At 41.1% G+C, this 19,988-nt stretch overlaps 1 protein-coding gene across 1 annotated transcript; it reads left to right on the top strand.

Moving 5' to 3' along the window:
• Positions 1–10,146: 10,146 nt before the first annotated feature.
• NIPAL1 (NIPA like domain containing 1) lies at positions 10,147–16,017 on the top strand (the record flags this gene model as incomplete). The annotated part of the gene is given in 9 exon segments (XM_079535109.1): positions 10,147–10,161; positions 10,165–10,257; positions 10,261–10,281; positions 10,285–10,309; positions 11,586–11,849; positions 12,748–12,804; positions 13,217–13,307; positions 14,447–14,607; positions 15,410–16,017. Coding segments are annotated over 9 exon segments (1,335 nt in total).
• Positions 16,018–19,988: the final 3,971 nt, after the last annotated feature.

Here is a 19,988-nt window from a genome sequence, read left to right as displayed (position 1 = left end):
CTGCAATATCAATATCCTTCTGCATATGACATCAGACTGTAGAGATGCCTGTAAGCCACAAACTGAGAAATAAGTGCTGTTCCACTGGTAAATGAAGTAAAGTGCCATGGAATAAGCCAGTCTTAAAGTAATTCCATTCTGTAGTGAAGTACACAGCAAAAGAGAATAAGGGTGCTACAGCTGCAACAGTACTGCCAGACTTACCTGACTTGATTAGCCAATGAAACTAAAAAATATTCCTGTACAAGAAATAGGGGAGGAAACCCATGTTTCAAGCAGCTGACAGACATGAGTAACACGTGTAAGAAATGATACAGAAACATACATAACTCTACAAAACAGAAAGATGAAGATTGAAAGCTAACATCTGTTCTTTCAAGAATAGTCCTAAATATTGTCTAGCATTGCTGATCAATCTTTAAACACTCAACAGCAAGCATCAGGTCGAATGAAGTGTCACAGGAAAACACATAGCAAGTGTTAGGTCAGATTCACTAGCACCCTAAAAGCTGTAACAGAGTTTTCACTGACTTGCACCAAGGGTAGACAGTACTTGAGTGTGTGGAGACTGAAAGTATGCCAGGTTAAATTAAGCAGCTTTGTATCTGCTTACAGGTACTCTGAAAGATCTGCTAATGCTGGCACACAAAGCCCCACCCTGGTTTGACCTATATCCTCCACAGAACTCACAGAAAATGGTGTAAAATAAAGCTGTGTCCAACCACTTCCAATCACTTGGCATGAAACAACAGCAATAATGCTCATCCCAAAGCAAATCATGCCTGTCAGTGTACTCTAAATCAGTCCACATTAACACTCGCAGTAACAGCTTTTCTAGGAACCTGGTTTTCATGTTTATCTTTGCAGAAGAATGACAGCAAAATAGATATCCTAGACTTTGTGATATGGAGACGTATTAATTTGCCCATAAGATAGAAATTAGACAATGAGAAGTGTGGTGAAACAGGACGTGTAGAAAAACCACACCTATCCAGAATACATAGCCGGAGATACAGGACCGGAGATTTCATATTTCTGAGGCACAGAAAGCATTTATTGGGCATTAAGTATGCTTCAAAACTATCTACACATAGAAACTGGAAACATTTACTATCCTGTAGTCCCAAAGAATTAAATCCAAATCTCAGCTCAGGTGGTTGCTGCCCTAAGTTGTCTCCCTTCTCACGCAGTCAAGGACAAATAGCACAAGAGTATCTTCAAATTCCATTAGCTCCAGCACACACTGCTTAGAACCTTGAAACTGTTGAGTCTAAAGCTCAGAAATAATAATGCAGCGTGTGCCCCATGCCAACTGAACAGACACAACAGTTTCTCCTGGTCTGGGGACTGTAGTCACTTTGTTACAGCATTTGTATCACAAAACCTGGCATTAAGAGCAGCAGAACATTCTCTGTTAAGCCCACTGGGCCCAGGATCTCCCTTAAGGCATTTCTGATTGCCTTATAGAGCTTTTCCATGCAAAATATTTCAGGCTGCCTTTGCTACGTTGTATCACCACCGCGTTTCCTTTTCTGTGGTTGCACATTGTTTCTTGAACTGGTACATTGTCACATCTTGTTACACTGATGGTAAGTCAATGCCACATTGTAGCATTCAGGCGTAAAGTTTGAAAGTAACACAGATAAGTGCTTCCTTTGCAAGTATTTTAGGTTTCTTGTTGCTTTTTTTTTTTTTTCTTCCTGTATCACCAACAGTTGGCCTTCACTCCCTTGAATTGCTAAACGTGACCACTACAACAAACAACTGCCTTGTCAAATCTTATGAACTAAAAATTAAATATGTAATTCCTATGTGTCAAAATCTTCATGGCTGCAAGAAAATGAAGGCAGCATTATCCTACAGGACTGCAGAGAATGGAAGATTAACTTCCACCTCTCCTGCTTTCTTATTTTACCCATTTCTCACCTTGTCATTGGTCCACTGCATTCCAAGCCACAAAAAAAAAAAAAAAAAAAAAAAAAAAAAAAAAAAAAAAAAAAAATCATCATCAGCTTTAAAACATGAAGTCTATCAAAACATAAATCTGCACTAACATGCAAAAAGTGTCCCTAGCAGTTCTGTAGTAAAAGCTTTCATCAGTGCGCACACTTACCTTGGCAATGTAATCTGCTGCTTCTTGTAGCAATTCCACTCCTCTAAATGAGCCACGTTTCCTTACTACATAAGTGTAACCACCGTGAAAAGCTAAATACCATCAACATATCAGAATATCAGACTTAAATCCCTTATTAATTGATTTCTCAAGGAGCCAGCTCCATGTGTGGTTCCCTGAATTATTCCCAGGGAAGGACATGGTTGTTAGAGGAGGATTTCCTTGACCTGGTGATGGATTTTGAGATTTAGAGAGAGATGACAGTGACAGTGGCAGTCACTATTATCCTCCTCCTGAGCAGATGCTTACTAGCCCTTTTGACACGCTGAGGAAATGGCAAATATTGGAGCACACTCTGTCTTCAAACAAACAAACAAACAAACAAACAAACACCTGTTAATAACTGTATACTTGTTGTCCTTTGCTGGCCCATTTTTTAAATAATGCAGATGCATTTTTTACTGTAACAACAGTCCTTCACTGGAATAGAAGAAAGAGAATAAATCCAAATTTCCTGTTTATGATCTTATCGTATTGATGAATAATAAGAAACAGCTTCAAACTATTGGAGGTTCTTCATTTATCTAACATAATTTTTACATTCCTAGTTCTTTAAAACATAAAAACAAACAAATAAACCAAAACAATAACACCACTAATTGTGTATATGTATTTAGTGGAAAATCATTGAATCACAGACTTGCAGGGGCTCAAGACATATATCTTTCTGTAACCAAGAGCAGGAGAAAGCAATACTGCTAGCATTCCTATAAGCCAACATAAACTTTGCAGTGCGCATGATTGAGTTGTCTTTCATGAGTGGAAGCAAAACTTGTAGCTTTAATCACAAACCCAAAATGGTGCTCAGCACCACAGATCAGCCTCCTGACCAGGAGAACAATTCAGCCACCATCTGCTGCTATGACTTTCCAACGCTGAAGATAGTTCATTTTCTTTTATAAATCCAATACACATTTGAAATTTAAAATATAAGAAAAAAAGTTTTAAATGAAATAATGTTCAACAACAAGTAAATATGTAATATTATGTCCACTGGAACCCAGCTGTACAAATCTACAATAAAATATCAACATAGCAAATGGAGTAAGATGGAAATAGTTCTAGCCATTGTTTCGTAGTTGTTTTTGAAGGGCTGAAATTCAGTTCCTATCCCAAACTCACAGGCATTAAAAGAATTTCTGAAGGCCTAGTATTGAACCAGGATTGGTTTTATCTGTCATTCTCACAGCCTTTTGCCTGGTCTGCAGTCTGAATGATCCCAGTGTTGAATGCTGAGCAGCTATTTCATGAGTGGCCAGAACATGGTGGCACTGAGTGACCAGAACTTACACCTTGACTGTGAATCTCTTGAGCACCAAACTATAATTGTGCCCTTAATGGAGAGCAGATCTGTACTTGGCAGATGTCTTGCCCAGAAGTTTTAGGTGTTCAACAATGTCTATGCTGTATCCAAACACAAACTTCAAAGTAAATTCACCTTTTTAATCTGGTGGAGAACAGTGAGTTTTCTTTTAAAATAACCAATCCTGTAAAGGAACCCAAACTTCCATAAGTTGCTCTTACCTGTTTTACAGGAGAGCTTTTCAGCTCTCAAACATAAGAAGTGGAGCCCCACTGGGTCCAGCCAGTTCCCTATCCAAAACTGAGACAATTCCATCCCCCTTTAAAAGCCAGTTAACAAGTTTCCATTGACTGTGGTGACAATTAGACTAGTTTAGAGTCAATACCTCTTCCCAGGGATACTTTTCATACCATTTAGTATTTCAGTGAAGTAACCTTAACTGCTGGGAGGATCCTTGCACTATTGGATTATCATTGTAGCAGGCCAACTTTAATCTATTTCTGTATCCTGCTTTGTCAGTGTGTCTGTAATTCTTCTCAATCCTATTAAAGCTGTCTCTGGTTTCCAACACTCATAATCAACACACTTGATACATGGAACATAGGTATTCATAAATAAATGCATTTTAACAGAACAGTGCAGTGTCCCAGCTGCACAGGTTGTAGCTCTGCAAACAAATGATTGGGTGGGACTGAAGCTGGGGCAGGCTCATCTTCTGCGAATAATTATGTGTCTTCTAGTGCTGATGCTATTTCAGCATGCAGTGGATGTAATGTCAGAAAGGCCATAGCTGAGAAGGCTCCAAGGCTTCTGGCTAGTTTAGTACAACTTTGTGTAAATGTGCAATGAGGAATTCAGAATCAAGAAGTACAGTCAGCACCTGAGAAGCCCAGCGACTGGAAAGCCAGCAGTGCAAGCAGTGTCACCAACAGTAGGTGGCACTGCGTTTTTACTTTAGCGTTAGAAGGGTTCTGGGTGGAGAGGAAAGGACTACACGCGGTTTAAGATGCGCGTTAGTGTGTTACATTCATGGATGGAGATGAGGCTGGGATCTGAAAGCACCGGGCAGACTTCCAGCTCAACCTCCTGTGAGCGTGAGGACTAACGAGCACAGAAATAGCACCACGATGGGATCCTATGTCAAAGCTTGTATAGAAAATAGATAATGGTGGCCATACAAAAGTGCCCCTAACTCTGAATAGTCTGGCTGGATTTCTGTTTAGATTAGTAGAATTTTGTTTCAGACTAAAGTAACATGGGAAAGCTGGGCTGATTATTCAGAGTAATTTTGCTAAAATACAGACAAAAGTTATTCCATTGAGATTAAGTCTTTTTATTTCAAAGAAAATCATTGACATATGATACTGCCTCTGATAAAAGTGGTAGAAAATGCACTGTGGTGAAAATAAACTTGATATACATATTCTTGATTGCCATTCATTGTAGTATAGCAGATAAGAAGACACTCTCTGTGCATTTTTAAGGCACCTTGTACAGGGCTAGTAATTTCACAGCAAGCACAGCATTTTGATCCTATTGAACCACAATCCAGAAGCACAGTTTCTTGTACCAGTTGAGATTACTTCCTTTACACGTTGTTCCTACAGGTCTGAACTCCACAGGTTTTATCAGTGGGGCAGAAAAAGGAGGTTTCTGATGACAATTTTACTTATAAATGTAAAATTTTAAAGTTGTCTTTAGGTTGTTCTATTTTTATCAAAAATTAACAGTTAAGATCAGAGTTTGCTTGGCAGCCAGTTTCAGCAAAAACATTCTTTGCATAGGTTACAGAATTTTAACACAACTTTCTTCTCCATTTTCCAAGGAAAAACAGTACAAAAAACAATAACAGCTTCTTGTAGCATTTTCCTTTATTTTCTTTTGGAAAAAAAAATGAAAACTGCCACAGAATTGCTCTGACTGTTGATACACACAAATCTGTTATTTTGTACACAATAGGACTGATCTTTTCTTAGCTGTAGCTGGCAGAAGTCCACTGGCATAAGAGGAGATGCACTGATTTATTTGCATTAGCTGATGCTGCAGGCATTGATCTAAATCAGTCACATGTGCCATTCCAAAGGGTAAACTCACATTATTCTCCTCTTTATCTCATATGATAAGATTGTATATCAAGACCTTAATTTCTTACCCAGTTGACCTTTACACATCATCCAAAATAAAGAAAAATATATCACTGTTGATAAATGAATCTTACGCACTTTCTTTCTTCCAGGCATTGTCTCAAAGTTCTTTGAAACTTGCTGAGTATGCGGAGTACTATAAATCATCAATGAAAAATATATGCATGAACCCACTAACTTCTGTAATTATGTTATAGATTGCCAGTCTGCTATCTGTCTTGGATTTTTATTTTTTTTTTAACTTTTTTTTTTTTTTTTTTTTCAGAAAAGAGTTTTTATTGTGTTTTGACAGTTTATTGCAGATTTTAAAACATGAAATAGGAGCTATATAAAGAAATGTGTGTGTGTGTGCGTGTGTGTGTGTGTGTGTGTGCACTGCAGCCCAGATATCAAATATTCTGGGCCCCATCAGGAGAAGAGTGGCCAGTAGGGAGATGGAGGGGATTGCCCCCCTCTATTTTCTCCTCGTGAGGCCCCACCTGGAGTACTGTGCCCAGGCCTGAAGCACCAGCACAAAGAATATTCAGATCTGTTCATCCAGAGGAGGCTTGGATGATGTTCAGAGGTCTGGAGCACCTCTTCTGTGTGGAAAGATTGAAGAAGCTGAGCTTGTTCAGTCTGGAGAAGAGAAGGCTCCAGAAGACCTCACCACAGCCTTCCAGTACTTCATGGAGGATGGAGACCAGCTCTGTACATGGGCTAATACTGACAGAACAAGAGGTAATGATTTTAAACTAAAACAGGGAAGACTTATTTAGACTTCAGAAAGAAATTCTTCACTAGGAGGGCAATGAGGCACTGGCACAGCTGCCCGGAGAAGCTGAGGGTGTCTCATACCTGGAAGTTCTCAAGACCAGATTGGATGGGGCCCTGGGCAGCCTGAGCTAATAGGTGGCAGCCCTACCCACTCAGGGCGTTGGAACTGGGTGGACTTTTTCCAGTCCACGCCCTTCTATGGCACAATCTATATTTCAATAGAGAAATAAGTGTATCTCAGATTAAATATTCTCTTCCTTAATTAAAAATACTTCAACATCCATCATCTACTGAAGGAGCTGGCTGATGGAGAAATATACCTACAGAAGTATTAACCACATTGTTCCTCAGTATTCTTCTGGGGACCACAGTGAACACCAGAACCACAGTGAGCACTCTGCAGAATCATCAGTTGAGCTGCTTGCAGGAGCAACACTTAGAGAGCTTCAGTTGCTGTGCAGGAAACTGGGAACATGACACATGAGAGAGCCATAGGCTAATTGCTTCTGTTCACCCACCTCTGGGCAAACAGCACCAGAATCTGCTACCTGCTTATGGAACAAGTGGCAAAGAACAGCATGGGCAACATGTTGCATGCTTTTTGTAGTTGCATGCTCAAAATGCTCACCTCTTCTCCCAGAAGTGAATAGGAACAAAGTAAAATTAGAGCATCATTAAATCATTAAATCATTTGAGCTGGGAGGGACCCTTAGAGATTACCTAGCCCTGCAATGGACATCTACAGCTCAATCAGGTGCTCAGAGCCCCATCCGGCCTGTCCTCAATGTCTCCAGAGACGGGCTTCCACCAACATTGTGGGCAACCAGTTCCACAGGCTCACCATCCTTATTGTAAAAAATTTCTTCCTTATTTTCAATCTCCTCTCTTGCGGTTTGAAACCATTTCCTCCAGTCTTACTACAACACACCGTGAATGCACCCCTGGAAGTGCTCCAGCAGGTAGGTCTGTATCACTCCTGTACTGAGGGCTCCGGGTGAGGCCCCACCAACACAGAGCAGAGGGGCAGGATCACCTCCCTCGACCTGCTGGCCAAACTTCTTTTGATGCGGCGCAGGTTAAGGTCGGCTTTTTGGGTTGCGGGGGCACCCTGCTGTAGCAGAAATGAGAGAGCCGGCTGGATGCAGCAGCTGTCCAGGGACGGGCAGACACTGGTCCGGTCACGCCAGGACCTGGGCTCGCAAACGACGGACGCGGCACGCGAGGCGCCCCACGGGCCGCCTCCTTCGGGGCGGGACGGACAAGGGACAAACAAGGGTCAGGTAAGGGACCGGGCGGAGCCTTCGCCGCCGCCGCCGCCACCTCCTCCCGCCAGCTGCAGAGCCGGCGCGGGGCGCCCGCAGGCACGGGGCAGCCACGGGGCGCGATCGGTCAGTGCTGCGCGGGGGGTGCGCGGCTTTGCGCGGCTGCGAGACCACCGCGTTGCGCGGAGTTCTGAATAGGAAGCGGCTCGGAAGCAGGAAGCTCTGCTGCCGTGAGCAATGAGCATCTGTCCCCCCACCACGGGGCTGCCGCGATGACGGCTGCTTCACTCCGCCGTGAGGTCACGCAGGTGCTGGCCGGGGGCTGTGGTGCTGGGAGGGCTCCTGCCGTGGGTGGGCGGTGTGAGCGGGGGGCGAGGAGCGCCCGTCTGCTGAAACGGTGGTAATAATTCGCGTGTTTGTCTTTCGGGCGCGGTTTTGTAGCTGTAAACTCGCTTTTCAGTTTCTTTTGTGTGTTTCTGGGAACGCGGGTGTGCCGGGAAGCTGTAAACCGCACGGTCGGGGGTTAGTAGGGATGGGCTGGCATCTCCCCGAGTGGGAGAGGTGGGCACGGCTCCTGCCAGCGTGACCCGGCCTGGGAATGCAGCGAAAGTGGACGGTGATGCATCTGGTAGAAGCAAATGGCTGTTGGGATGAGGTGGGAGCGGCATGATGGGGGGAGGGGGGGGTGAGGCTGTAACTACCAGCCTGTGGGACACGGCAGTCACTGGCTTCTGTGGGACTGCAACACTGCAGAAAGTTACACTGGGTATGAGCAGTGAACCCTGCCTGTCTGCCACCTGTCGTCAGATGGCACTCGGGTGGCTGAGGAAACACCTTACCAGGAAAACAGTCAGAGGTGAATTGGTGGCCACCTCCATCTCTGGATGGTTTCCTGTTGCTATCAGTCTTGAGTCAGAACTCCCAGCGTTTATTTCTGAAGGAGCAGCCCTGGTGACTGTTTCAAGTTGACATTTGGGAGTGGGGAGGAGAAACCAGCTTAGCTACAGAAACCAGGTGCTGTGTGAACCACCTTCCTCGGGAGCCCATCGACTCTTGCAGCTTTTCCAAACAACCCTTAAATTGTTTGCAATGGGCCACAAAGCCACACCAGGCTCCTTTTTCCACCTCTCCCTCCATTCTTTGAGCTGCAGAATACCATCGTTCTTTTGCAAGTGGAACAAATGATAATAAATAATAAACAGTGGCCAGAGCTGCTCAAAGTGGCACTTCTCAGCTGTTAGAGGGGACATACCAAAGATCCAGGCTCTCTTTGTAAATGTGGGCAATGATTGGGTTTCAGAAAGGAGTGGCAGTCACTCAGTGATGTTCTGCAGGTGTCATGATGAAATTTTCATTATTAAGTGTCATACAGTCTGATGGGGAACAGAAAACTGAAGAACAAGTAGTAGTATCATATAGAAAGGAGTAAGCTGCCATTTTCAACAGGTAGACGAGTGCACCATTCACAAAAAAAAAATGAGAAGAGTGTTGTTTTCTTCCCTGTAAAAACACAGCACACTGGCACAAAAAAAAAAAAAAAAAAAAAAAAAAAAAAAAAAATTTACAACCTTGGGTTGTTAACAGACCATATTTATGAAGAGTTTTTGTGCTTTCTTTTAATTAAAGGCTGCTGCTGCCTCTCACACAAGGCCTGCAGTAGCCAAGTGGTGTTACAGCCTTCGCCAGTCCTGTTTAGCATCATTGTAAGAAGTTAAGCAATCCACTCGATGTTTCATTCCTTTTCTCTCTCTCTCTCTCTTTTTGATGTTATTTACTTTGCAACTTTTTCTTTGATCCAAGTACCTCTAAGAAACAAAACTAAAGCTGTATTACTTTGCAGATGGAAAAAAATACTGTAATATTTGTGAATTCTCCTTTCCTGAAGGATTTTTTTTAGATAATCCATAGAGTGTACAAGAGCAGTTAGCCATATATCCAGGTTTTCTTGGATATACACTTTTTTGCCAGATGGCAGTTGAGGAATCCAAAACTTTTCTGGGTTTTCTGGCCACTCAGCAGAGGAGTAGCTCTAGCCACGTTGCAGACATTTAGGAAATCTTCAGTGTGCCTATGGCACACATTCTGCAGAGGTGACCCGGCCATTTGCAGGAGCAGGTGACATATTCAGGTCATGTTGCATTTGCGCTGTATGCAATGACAACACGTATATAAACAGCTGTGTGGGAAATCCTGGCTGTCAAAATACATCAACCCTAACCTGACACTGAGTTACAATGATACAAAAGAAACTCGAACTGTAATGGAAACCTTTATTTCTACTGTCTAAGTAGATCAGCTCACCCAGTTTGATTAAAGTTACATGTTTTAAAATCACATTCTGCTACCTTTCTTCTGCATCATGTCTCAGATTATCTTTGTTTTCCCTCTTGTTCATTTACAAGTATTTGCTGCAGAGCAGCTAATGCCTCTCATAAAACATATTCAATTCACTCTGTGACAAAGCAGATTGAATAGCTTTGCTCTTGAGCCTTCACAATCCCACAGCAAATGGGAACAAATCCGTAAAGGAGTGCTCAGCAGGGTGTGCTGCAGCCAAAGACCACCCAAGTTAGCTGGCAGGCAGTAGGTCTCAGGGTAAGGGAGCAGGAGAGAGGAGCATGAGGCAGGCAGGAGGACATGACCTAGGAGCTCTCCAAGCTGGGAAACCATGGTAATACTTTACACTAATACTTTGGGATTTAAAGATATTTTCCGGTACAGATGCAAATCTGTATTTCTTGTTCCTGTTTCTTTTCTTCTATCCTATTTCTTTTGGATTATTCAGTTGCAATTTCTAGAAATTGCATGATTTCAGAAAAGTAGTATCCTCATACTATGAATTAATGTACTGTAACTGCAGGATTTTAATTTTCACCTGCAGTATAGGGGCATACCCATCCTGTGCAACCGTTTTTATAAAAAAGTCTGACTTAGCAATTCAAACCAACTTCTGTTAGATAGAAGCTCTCTTGGCAAGCAAGGAAATATGCTTGCAGAGCCTGAAAATCAAGTGGAATCTTACAGCAGTGTGCTTGCTTCACTGTGTGGCACAGGACACTCTAGAGCAAGTGTTCTTCACTCCTTACTTGTACACGGTGGTACCTCTTAGTGTCAGCATTCTCAGCTGCAAATGAAGATACCGAGAAGCTGTCAAACTTCATACCATTTTTAATTCTTCTGATGTTTTACATTTTCCTTCCTAAGCAGTATTAGGTGAATTATCCAAGGTTAATCATTGTTAATAGTGTAATGAAGTAATTCTGACACAACAGTAATACTTCTATAGTTTAGGTAGGAGGAGACACAGAGGCACGTCCTTTTCTACTAAATATCCAAATGTTTTTTCAGTTGAAAAAAAAGAAAAAGTATATTGGTGCCATTAGTAGGATGATTCCTTCGTGTGTCATTTAATTACAGGGGAAGCACAGAAAACAAAATGATTTGTTTTATTCAGTGCTTTCTGTAAATTACAATAGACTAAGCTTTTGTACTTATGTTAAACTATAAACTGCTGATGTATATCTTAGCAATAAAACCTTTCTTTCCAAAAACAGACTGTCCTCAAAAGCTGTTTCAGCCTAATTGTATGATCCCCACTACATGTGCGCTTTAATAACAAAAACCTGGAACTTCTGCCTAAACTGCTGTATGATGCACTACTGGTGCTCCCCCATGCAAAATAATTCCTCCTTTTGTTCTTTTCTTTTTTCATGGATTTGGCTCTGGGTTTGTGTTCTGGAGACGGGATCTATGCACAGAATAGAACACTTTATTGTGAGGTTTCAGGTTAGCTGGGACAGAACTGTATGTGTTGTGTGGATTTTGTGCTGACACCAGGATCTATCCGCAGGGCCAGAGGGGACATGGAAAGGAGCAAACAGCACAGGGTCAGGCACTTTCAGAGCTGTGCCTGGTGAGTGAACAGCTCTCCCTGCTTCCTCCCTCAGGTGCTGTTTTTGGGCTCATGCCATCATATCTACCAGGCCCGGGGCCAGGCCTTCAGTGGGGCCAAATCCCTCCTTCTCCCCTCTCCCCTATGGACGGGACTTTTAATGAAACGAGCCTGAGGCCTTCTAAACCTCCAGGAAGCCAGTACCAGCCCTACATTGGCCTGGCTCTGGCAGTCAGTTCCAGCATCTTCATTGGATCCAGCTTCATCCTGAAGAAGAAGGGCCTCCTGAAGCTGGCCACCAAAGGAGTTCCCCGTGCTGGTAAGCAGCGTTCCTGCTGGGCATGGCTTGATGGTTCCAGTACCAGTTATGTTAGCACTGCCATACAACTCCTCTGTGACAGCAGCCAGATACCAAATGAAGTTCTGCCTTTGTTCTAATCTTCAAGAAGTCTTTATTATTTTTCCTTAATTTTTTTTCTGTTTCCTTTGAGATGGGAAGTTGTGAAATGGTCATTAGATCTCCTGTATTCTTAAAAGCCAAAAGTGCAGTGAGCTATAGAAGTATTTATCATAAGAGTTTCTACAGATAGTACAACTAACTTCCATTGATGGCAGCAGATGCAGAACTAGAAACGTGTCAAGAGGTTTAAAAAAACCTCTTCAGACTGACCTGATAATTCCCTTTACGGCATTTACATGCATAGAGGTAGCAGTTATTCTTTTGTTTGTTGCATTTATTGCAAGATCTGTTATTCCAGAGATTTCAGCACTTGAAAAAATGATGTAACTGAACGCACAATTTACTTATATTTTGTGCAAAAATTAATGCATGTAGTGACATTTTTCTTTCTAATTTCTTTTGATTTAAATCATAAGCAGAGTCAAAAGGCAGATCTCTGTATAAGAATATACTGGATCTGACCTGGGAAGGCACTTCAAAACATTTGTTAAGCTCATCAAGAATCTTAGTTGACACTTCACTTTTTCTTGTCACTTTTCCTTGGTGTGAATTAGTCAAAACCATTTCTCACAAGTCATAAAGCAGCAGAGTGATTAATAAAGATGTGAGTCAAATTCAGACAAAATATTAATGTCACATCCAGATAACAGGATGTTTCTATACTCTATATGATTTGATCCAAATTTGAAGCTGTGCTTTTTTGTTAAAATAAGGTGATTTCTCTCTTCTAAGGTGAGATTTTTTCCCCCATTTCCAGGGCATGGTGGGTATTCCTACTTGAAAGAATGGCTTTGGTGGGCTGGACTGCTTTCAAGTAAGTCACGCTTTATCTCTCAACTATATATAAATGCTGCATAGAACAGTTCATTTTTAACAAATTCATTCTCTATTTTTTCACCCACCTCAGTTAAAAGAAATATCTTTGCAATCACCTTTATGACTGAAACGATTCTGTTATCTATTTTGTTTGCTCTTTGGGGTTCTTTGCAGAACAACAGCCTCTTCTTTATCATCTAGTCAGAAACAATATGGTTGAATCTGTCCAGCTTCTACGCATTGTCACTGTTCCTTACAGGAAGGTGTAGGCAGCGCAGAGCTGTTCTGTAAATGCCTGCCTTCAGCTTTGTCATCGTAGTCATACTGCACACAGTACTTAGGGGATATGCATATAACTTTCTCCAGTCCTTACTTCCATTGTGTTCATCCAAATGTTCTTTCTTCTGCAGTGGGATTGGGAGAAGCTGCAAACTCTGCTGCTTATGCCTTCGCACCAGCAACCTTAGTTACCCCTTTGGGTGCACTGAGTGTTCTCATAAGGTCAGTGCAAACTGGAAGCAAACTGATCATTCACTGCCTGAGGGAAAATAATGTCTTTGGTTAACAGCAGATAATTTTAACAAGAAAACTGAAGGGCAAATACAGATAAGAAAGGCTTGTTGTTCCTCAGCAAGGAGGATCCCTTGATTATTTAGAAATTAATTTCCTGGGTAGAGGGAATGAAGTCTTGTCTCAAAGACTGATCCAGTCTTTGCAGCAGCCTTCCACATATTCCTTGTGTGTTTCTTACCAGCATATACCTGGTATACAGCTGATGCACAGTGTTAGAAGGCTGCAACTTATTTCCTCCTAGAGAAATGACACTTTCCTAAAAAAAATCACCTTATTCTGTTTCTCAGTATGGACTGGACAAAACTTTAGAAGAAAATATGGCATTCTCCCCTTAAAATGTTTTCAAAAACGTTTTTTGTAATAGAAGCATAATTTTATATCAAGACTCACTTACTATGCATTTTTGGCAGATTCACACTAATCACCTGGCTGGATGCTGCCCCTCCTTTCATGCAGGTGGCAATTTTTCACAGAAAGCTTGTGAGAACTTAATGTCAATGCAAAAAATAACTGAAATTTGATCAACAGTTTGAAAAACTGTTCATGAATACATCAATACGCATGTGGCTATGCCTAAGGTTGTCTGTAATTCTTGATCATAGGCACTCTTTGGTTGCCTTTTTTTGGGTCATGTTATCCTTAGGTTAAATCTTAATCCTCTAGAGAGCTCAGAGAGAGATGGTGAGGAGCTGTTACCTAAACTTGCTTGTGTTTGTTCTCATGGCAAATGGAGTGATTTAAACCATTTTTATGAGAAAACAACAGCTCACATGATCAGCTGTGAGTATCCGAGGGCTCTGTATAAGCAGCCCATACCTCTGACCCAGGCAATCACTAATAACCAGTTCCTTAAGAAATTCAGATCCTTCAACCTAGAGGGATCTGATCAGAGTTGCTAAATTCCCCTAAAACTTCAGATTGACCTTTTTTGTGCAAAACTCCATGTAATTTGGTTGTTTCAAGCATGTTTCCCCTATATCCAAATTCAAGAGTCTTCAAGTTGCTCATATTACAAAGTCTCCCATGTCTGTTGGACCCGAACCTTTTATTTCTGTTTTGTCAAACAGTGCTATATTGTCATCCTACTTTCTGAAGGAGAAGCTGAATATTCACGGCAAGTTGGGCTGTGTTCTGAGTGCTTTGGGTTCTACAGTCATGGTTATTCATGCCCCAGAGGAGGAGGAGATCACCTCACTGGATGAGATGGAAATAAAACTGCAAGATCCAGGTCTGTACACTTAAGCTGACATATATCATGGCAGACACATGACAGATTTTGATGTGTTCTCCCTTCTTTGGATCTGTTGGTGAGTGAGTGGATTGGGATATCTAATCAAAACGTCCTGTCTGCAGAACTTTCTTAGGCTGATTGTGCCAGAAGCCCAGAATCCTTTAATAAATGCATGAGCACAAACGGCTTCTGCACACGTACCGTATTTCCCAAAGATGCAGGCTTAAAAGCAGCTCATCTTACATGGCTTCTTGCAGATTATTCGAGTAAGAAATGATGCACTGAGTCTTCCTGCCCTCCAGCACGTTGAGGAGCTCTAAGGCTCTATACGCCAAGTTACTTCCACTTAAAATAAATCACAGCTTTAAATAAGGTTACTTTCAACCAGTTCTTAACGTACTTCATTTGAAATGCTGTTCAATTCTAAGTCCCAATTACTACCTTGCTCTAAGTAAGCAGTCTTTCATACTAATTCAAACAAATATCCTTGAGGTAGCCCTGGAGTACACTTCAAAGAGAATGTGTGTTTGAGAAGCGGAAGAATTTCATATGGATGAGTGTAGCATAGGACAAAATGAGCTAAATTCAAGTTAGTTCATGAGTCAGCTCATAATTTAAAAGCTCCTACAATCAAAAATTAAACATATAGTTGGCATTTTAAATACAAAGCATGTATTTTGTGTTTATTTCAATGCACTGAGTTTGTGCACCAGTTCTTAGAGAAATTGACTTGAAGTTGAGTGACTTTTAGCATGTGTTTGAACATAGTCTGATATTTCATCTTTCCTCTTTCATACAGTGTTTGTTGCGTTTGCTGTTCTCCTAATATCTGTTGTCCTCGTGTTGATTTTCATTGCGGCTCCACGGAGAGGTCAAACTAATATACTGATCTACGTTTTAATTTGTTCACTTATTGGTGCCTTCTCTGTGTCATCTGTCAAAGGCCTGGGCATTGCCATTAAAGAAATGCTGGAGTGGAAGCCAGTTTATCGACATCCCCTGGTTTATGTTTTGGTGGGAATCCTATTGCTCTCAGTCAGCACCCAGATCAATTATCTCAACAAAGCACTGGACACATTTAACACATCTCTAGTGACACCTATTTATTACGTGTGTTTCACCACGACAGTGGTGACATGTTCCATCATCCTGTTCAAGGAATGGAGTAGTATGGACCTGGATGACATCCTTGGGACCCTCAGTGGATTCTGCAGTATAATAATTGGAATTTTTCTATTACATGCTTTCAAAAACATTGATATCACCTGGAGTCAGTTGATGTCCAGTGTTACAAAAAAAGAATCATCATTGCCACACTGCGAGTATGAAACCTCTCACACTTTACTGGAAAGCATGGAAGACCCAGCTGTGTTATATGGGGAAGACAATGTTTTATTCAGCCAATGAAACTCTCAAGTGACAGTTTCTCGTTCCACTGTCATGAACTGCAGACTTACCTGTATCTACCAGACCGCTCTTCATCACTGCTACCCTCTGGAAAACTGCCTGTAAAGGCACACTCCTCTGTGTGCCAGATGTTGGTAATAATGAATTAAAATGTTCAATAATTGACATGAGGGAGGGACAGAAACCTGGTGGTTATAATATGTCAAGAAGTGAACGAGTTTGTCTATTTTTTATGCAACATCTCCTATTGGAGAATTTTAGCAAGAAAGGATTTTTTTCCCACATCTTGGGCTGTTCAGGGTGATGCTTGCCAGAGATTTAGCAAGAGAGCTGGATTATTAAAAATGACTTCTGATCAGCTGAGATATATATGCCAAGCAGAATCTCTTCATAAACAGGCTGTGTAATGTGCAAGCAGTAGAGTAAATGTTGACACTTCGGGTTCCATTGTTCTGTGAACAGAAAGCTCACAATTTTTCCGTAGGAACAAAATGGTTGCTACTGCTTGCAGCATGCTTGCACACGTGCTTGTGTTGTGCCAAGTTTAATCCTGATGCCAAAGCCATGCACTTCCTTTCTGAAAGGTGTTCATGAAACTTCTTACTTGTTAATGACTTTTATTTTAGTGAGGATTTAGAAGCTATGAAAACCTGAGAAGTGGCTCTAGGGATACTTGAAGTTATTTCTAAACTGCAAGCATCTTTTTTTTCCACTTGAATAGGTTTGTAATTGACATATGTACAGGAGGAAGTAGTAATTGTACCAATCACCTAGACATTATTTCTAAATCCTTGATTAGATGAAGCAGGAATTCTGTATTTCCTACTGGACCTGCTTATCTACTTTTATGTGTAAATAACATCTACTAGGAAAATAATGTTATTTTCTTGCAATATCAGAAAATCAAAGTTGATGCTTATTTCCATGGTGTACAAGAACTCAAAAATGTTACAAAGTAAATTATTATCTTTTGTATAAAAGCTTTTGCTAGAAGAGATATTATTTTTGAAACTGTTCATATTTAGTAAATGATTTGGAGTAAGTTTAATTTTTACTGAAATTATGCTATTATTTTTCTTGTAATAAATTATACATGGTTTACGTATTAAATGACTGGTGTTTTGTAAGCATGGGAGAAAAAAGAGAGTAATCCAAGTTTACAGTCAGCAATAAAATCAGTTTTAGTAGCACATCCTGTGCACACACACAGATTCAAGATGAAAGATGTCTGGATGAAGTCCCTGCAGTTCATGTGAATCTGGCTTGATCGTGACCTTCTTTTAGTAGCTTTGACTTCTGATTTTTTTCCGATAGGAAAGAAAATGTTGTACTCTCTTAGAAAGGCCACATGTGAAACTACCTGTAAATAAAAAACCTGCAGTATTCTGATGCAGGTGGAGGGCAGAATATGGGGAGACCGAGAGGTTTTGGTGTCTTACAGAGTGACTCAATTTTTTTGGATGTGTTATTTTCACCCTTATGTTCTACAGAAAACATCAGCAAGGAGCATTTAATACTGATGATAACATTAGCTGCCAGAAGACAAGGATTTTGAGGAATAAGATTGGTAGGCAAATGAAATGTCTTCCCTTCTAAACTAGGGAAGGAAAACCAAAGCTGAATATTAGGGAGTTTTTTGTTGTGCTCATGTTTTATGGACAGTATTTCAGTGAACTTTCAGCAAAATGGCAGCAAAATGAGAGCTATTTTTTAAAGTAATCTGAAATTTTTGGAAAGAAGGCTGTTTCTTCAAAGAATGGTTAATAACTGCAACAAAGGAAACCTTAAAGGCAATACATCACTAACCAAATTAGGGCTTTTAAATGCAGAAATGGAACCATCTTGGTAGTTACCCATTGCCATACCATAACTTGGGACAAACAAGCAATTAAATTAATTACACAGCTGTGCTGATTAGATGTAGGTAAATCAAAAAGACTTGCATAGGTTACATGATCTGCAGGGAATTTGGAAGGAAGCACATAGGTCATTATTCCCTGTAAGAACCTGCCTTCCCAGCCACCCTTAAAACAGCCATGCCCCAGTCAGGTTTGCTCCCAAAGAATCCTCATTCAGAACTTGAATTTCTTTACTCATGATGGTTGTGGCCTGGAGTTCTATCTTTAATCATATACTCATAGCAAATGTCATCCTCTTACTATTTAAGTTCCAGCAACACCAAACCAGCAAATGCATTAGGAAACTTTTAAGTGTTTTTCCCAAAACTGACTCCTTTCTGGCAAGTTTCTAAACTGGATGAGAGGTAGGCAGAAGCCAGGCTGGATGATGCATGAGGAGTGGCGCTTAGGTTCGTTTGTTACCTTCTTATGAAACTTCATTGTGTAGGGGTGGGGAGGGAAAGCTGCTCTCAAAAACAAATGGCACTGTAGAAAAACTTGCCCAAACATGTAACACACTTGCCAGGAGTACTTTTGAGGATGAAAGTCATCTCATGTTCTGAAAATATGCTCCAGTTTGTCAGCAATTCAGCTTTTGATAGAAAAGGGGTACATCCTATGGGGTTGCTGCACAGAAGCTAGGACAACAGCTTCTTTTTTTTTCTCTCACCCACGATACCAGCTGGCTGGTAGTCTGTTTTATGATATTTGATGAGGAAACAGTGGCCAAATTTTTGCCATTGCTAAGCACTCTTAACATCCCTTCGGAGACACTGTGCTTCCTTCCAATCTTTACTGCTCTTTTAATAGAACCATTTAGTTTGGAAAGTCCCCTAAGAATATCATATCCAACCAACCACCCTTTAGTACAAACCATGGCCCTTAGTGCCACATCTACACATCTCTTTCATACCTCCAAGGACAGAGACTCCAGCACTTCTCTAGGCAGGCCATTTCAATGCCTAATCACCCTCTGTATAATCAAACACTTCCTGATAACCAATCTAAACCTCCCCTGGCACAGCTTGAGACCATTTACCCACATCCTATCAACTTGTCACTGAGAAAAAGAGACCGCCATCCTTCTCACTGCAACCACCTTCCAGATAGTTGTACAAAACCATGAAATCTCCCTTCAGCCTTCTATTCTCCAGATCAAACAGCCTCGTCTGCTCCTCAGATATCTTATTTTCTATCAAAAATCTCTTTTGAAATACTCAAAGGTTTATCAGGAAAAAAAAAACCAGCTAGCAGACACATATGCCTCTGTTATCAGTGGCATGAGTGATTCTCACTGCTCACCTATCATTTCTTTCTCCTTTTTTCTTTTTATATGTCTGGGTTTTGAGGTATGCTAGGAGCCACCACAAAGACTAAGTTGGCCTGTTGGTCTTTATATGGGTGTAGCTTCTCGAGTAAGTAAACATGCCCTACACACACAACCCTTGCCCTGCCGGACCTTCCTTCTTATTCCATTGATCCTGAAGCACATGATAGTGCTTTTTAATTTATTTACTGTAAGCCTTGTGACATCAGCTATTAAATTCATCTGCGTCAGAGTGGTGACATCAGCCCACTCACAGTTTGCCCAGCCTCCAGAAAGGTGGAATTCTGAAAATGAAGGAATGGTAGGCAAGTATTACTTTCCATCTGAGACCAGTGTGTGTCAAAGATACACTATGGGACAACTCAACAATGCAAACAAAAGCAGGGTGCTTCAAGAACTTGAACTTACCAGAGCCCCTTTTAATTGCATGGTACTGTGGTATTACATATTAACTTGTAGTAATTCATGTAGCAAAACCAGTTTTACAAGAGCTGTTGTAAAATATTCCTCTTATATTATTAAAAGTCCCTGAGTGCATTTATACTTCAGACAGTTTGAATTATTTTTTTTTTGTAGGGAATCATCAGCTCAAAAGCACTGTATTACTATACTACAGGCATAAACTTGCAATGAGCTCAAAGCAGTGGTTTGTACAGTATTGTATAGGTTTGTGTGCAGTTAGAGGGCTGAGATGGAACTGAATGCTCATGAATAAGTCAGTTATAAAAGTAAACAGAGCCATATGC

Source organism: Tetrao urogallus, assembly GCF_951394365.1.
Source record: "Tetrao urogallus genome assembly, chromosome: 4".
Classification (NCBI taxonomy): Eukaryota; Metazoa; Chordata; class Aves; order Galliformes; family Phasianidae; genus Tetrao; species Tetrao urogallus.
Note: the sequence above shows the minus strand (reverse complement) of the source record. Positions and strands in the feature narration are given on the sequence as shown.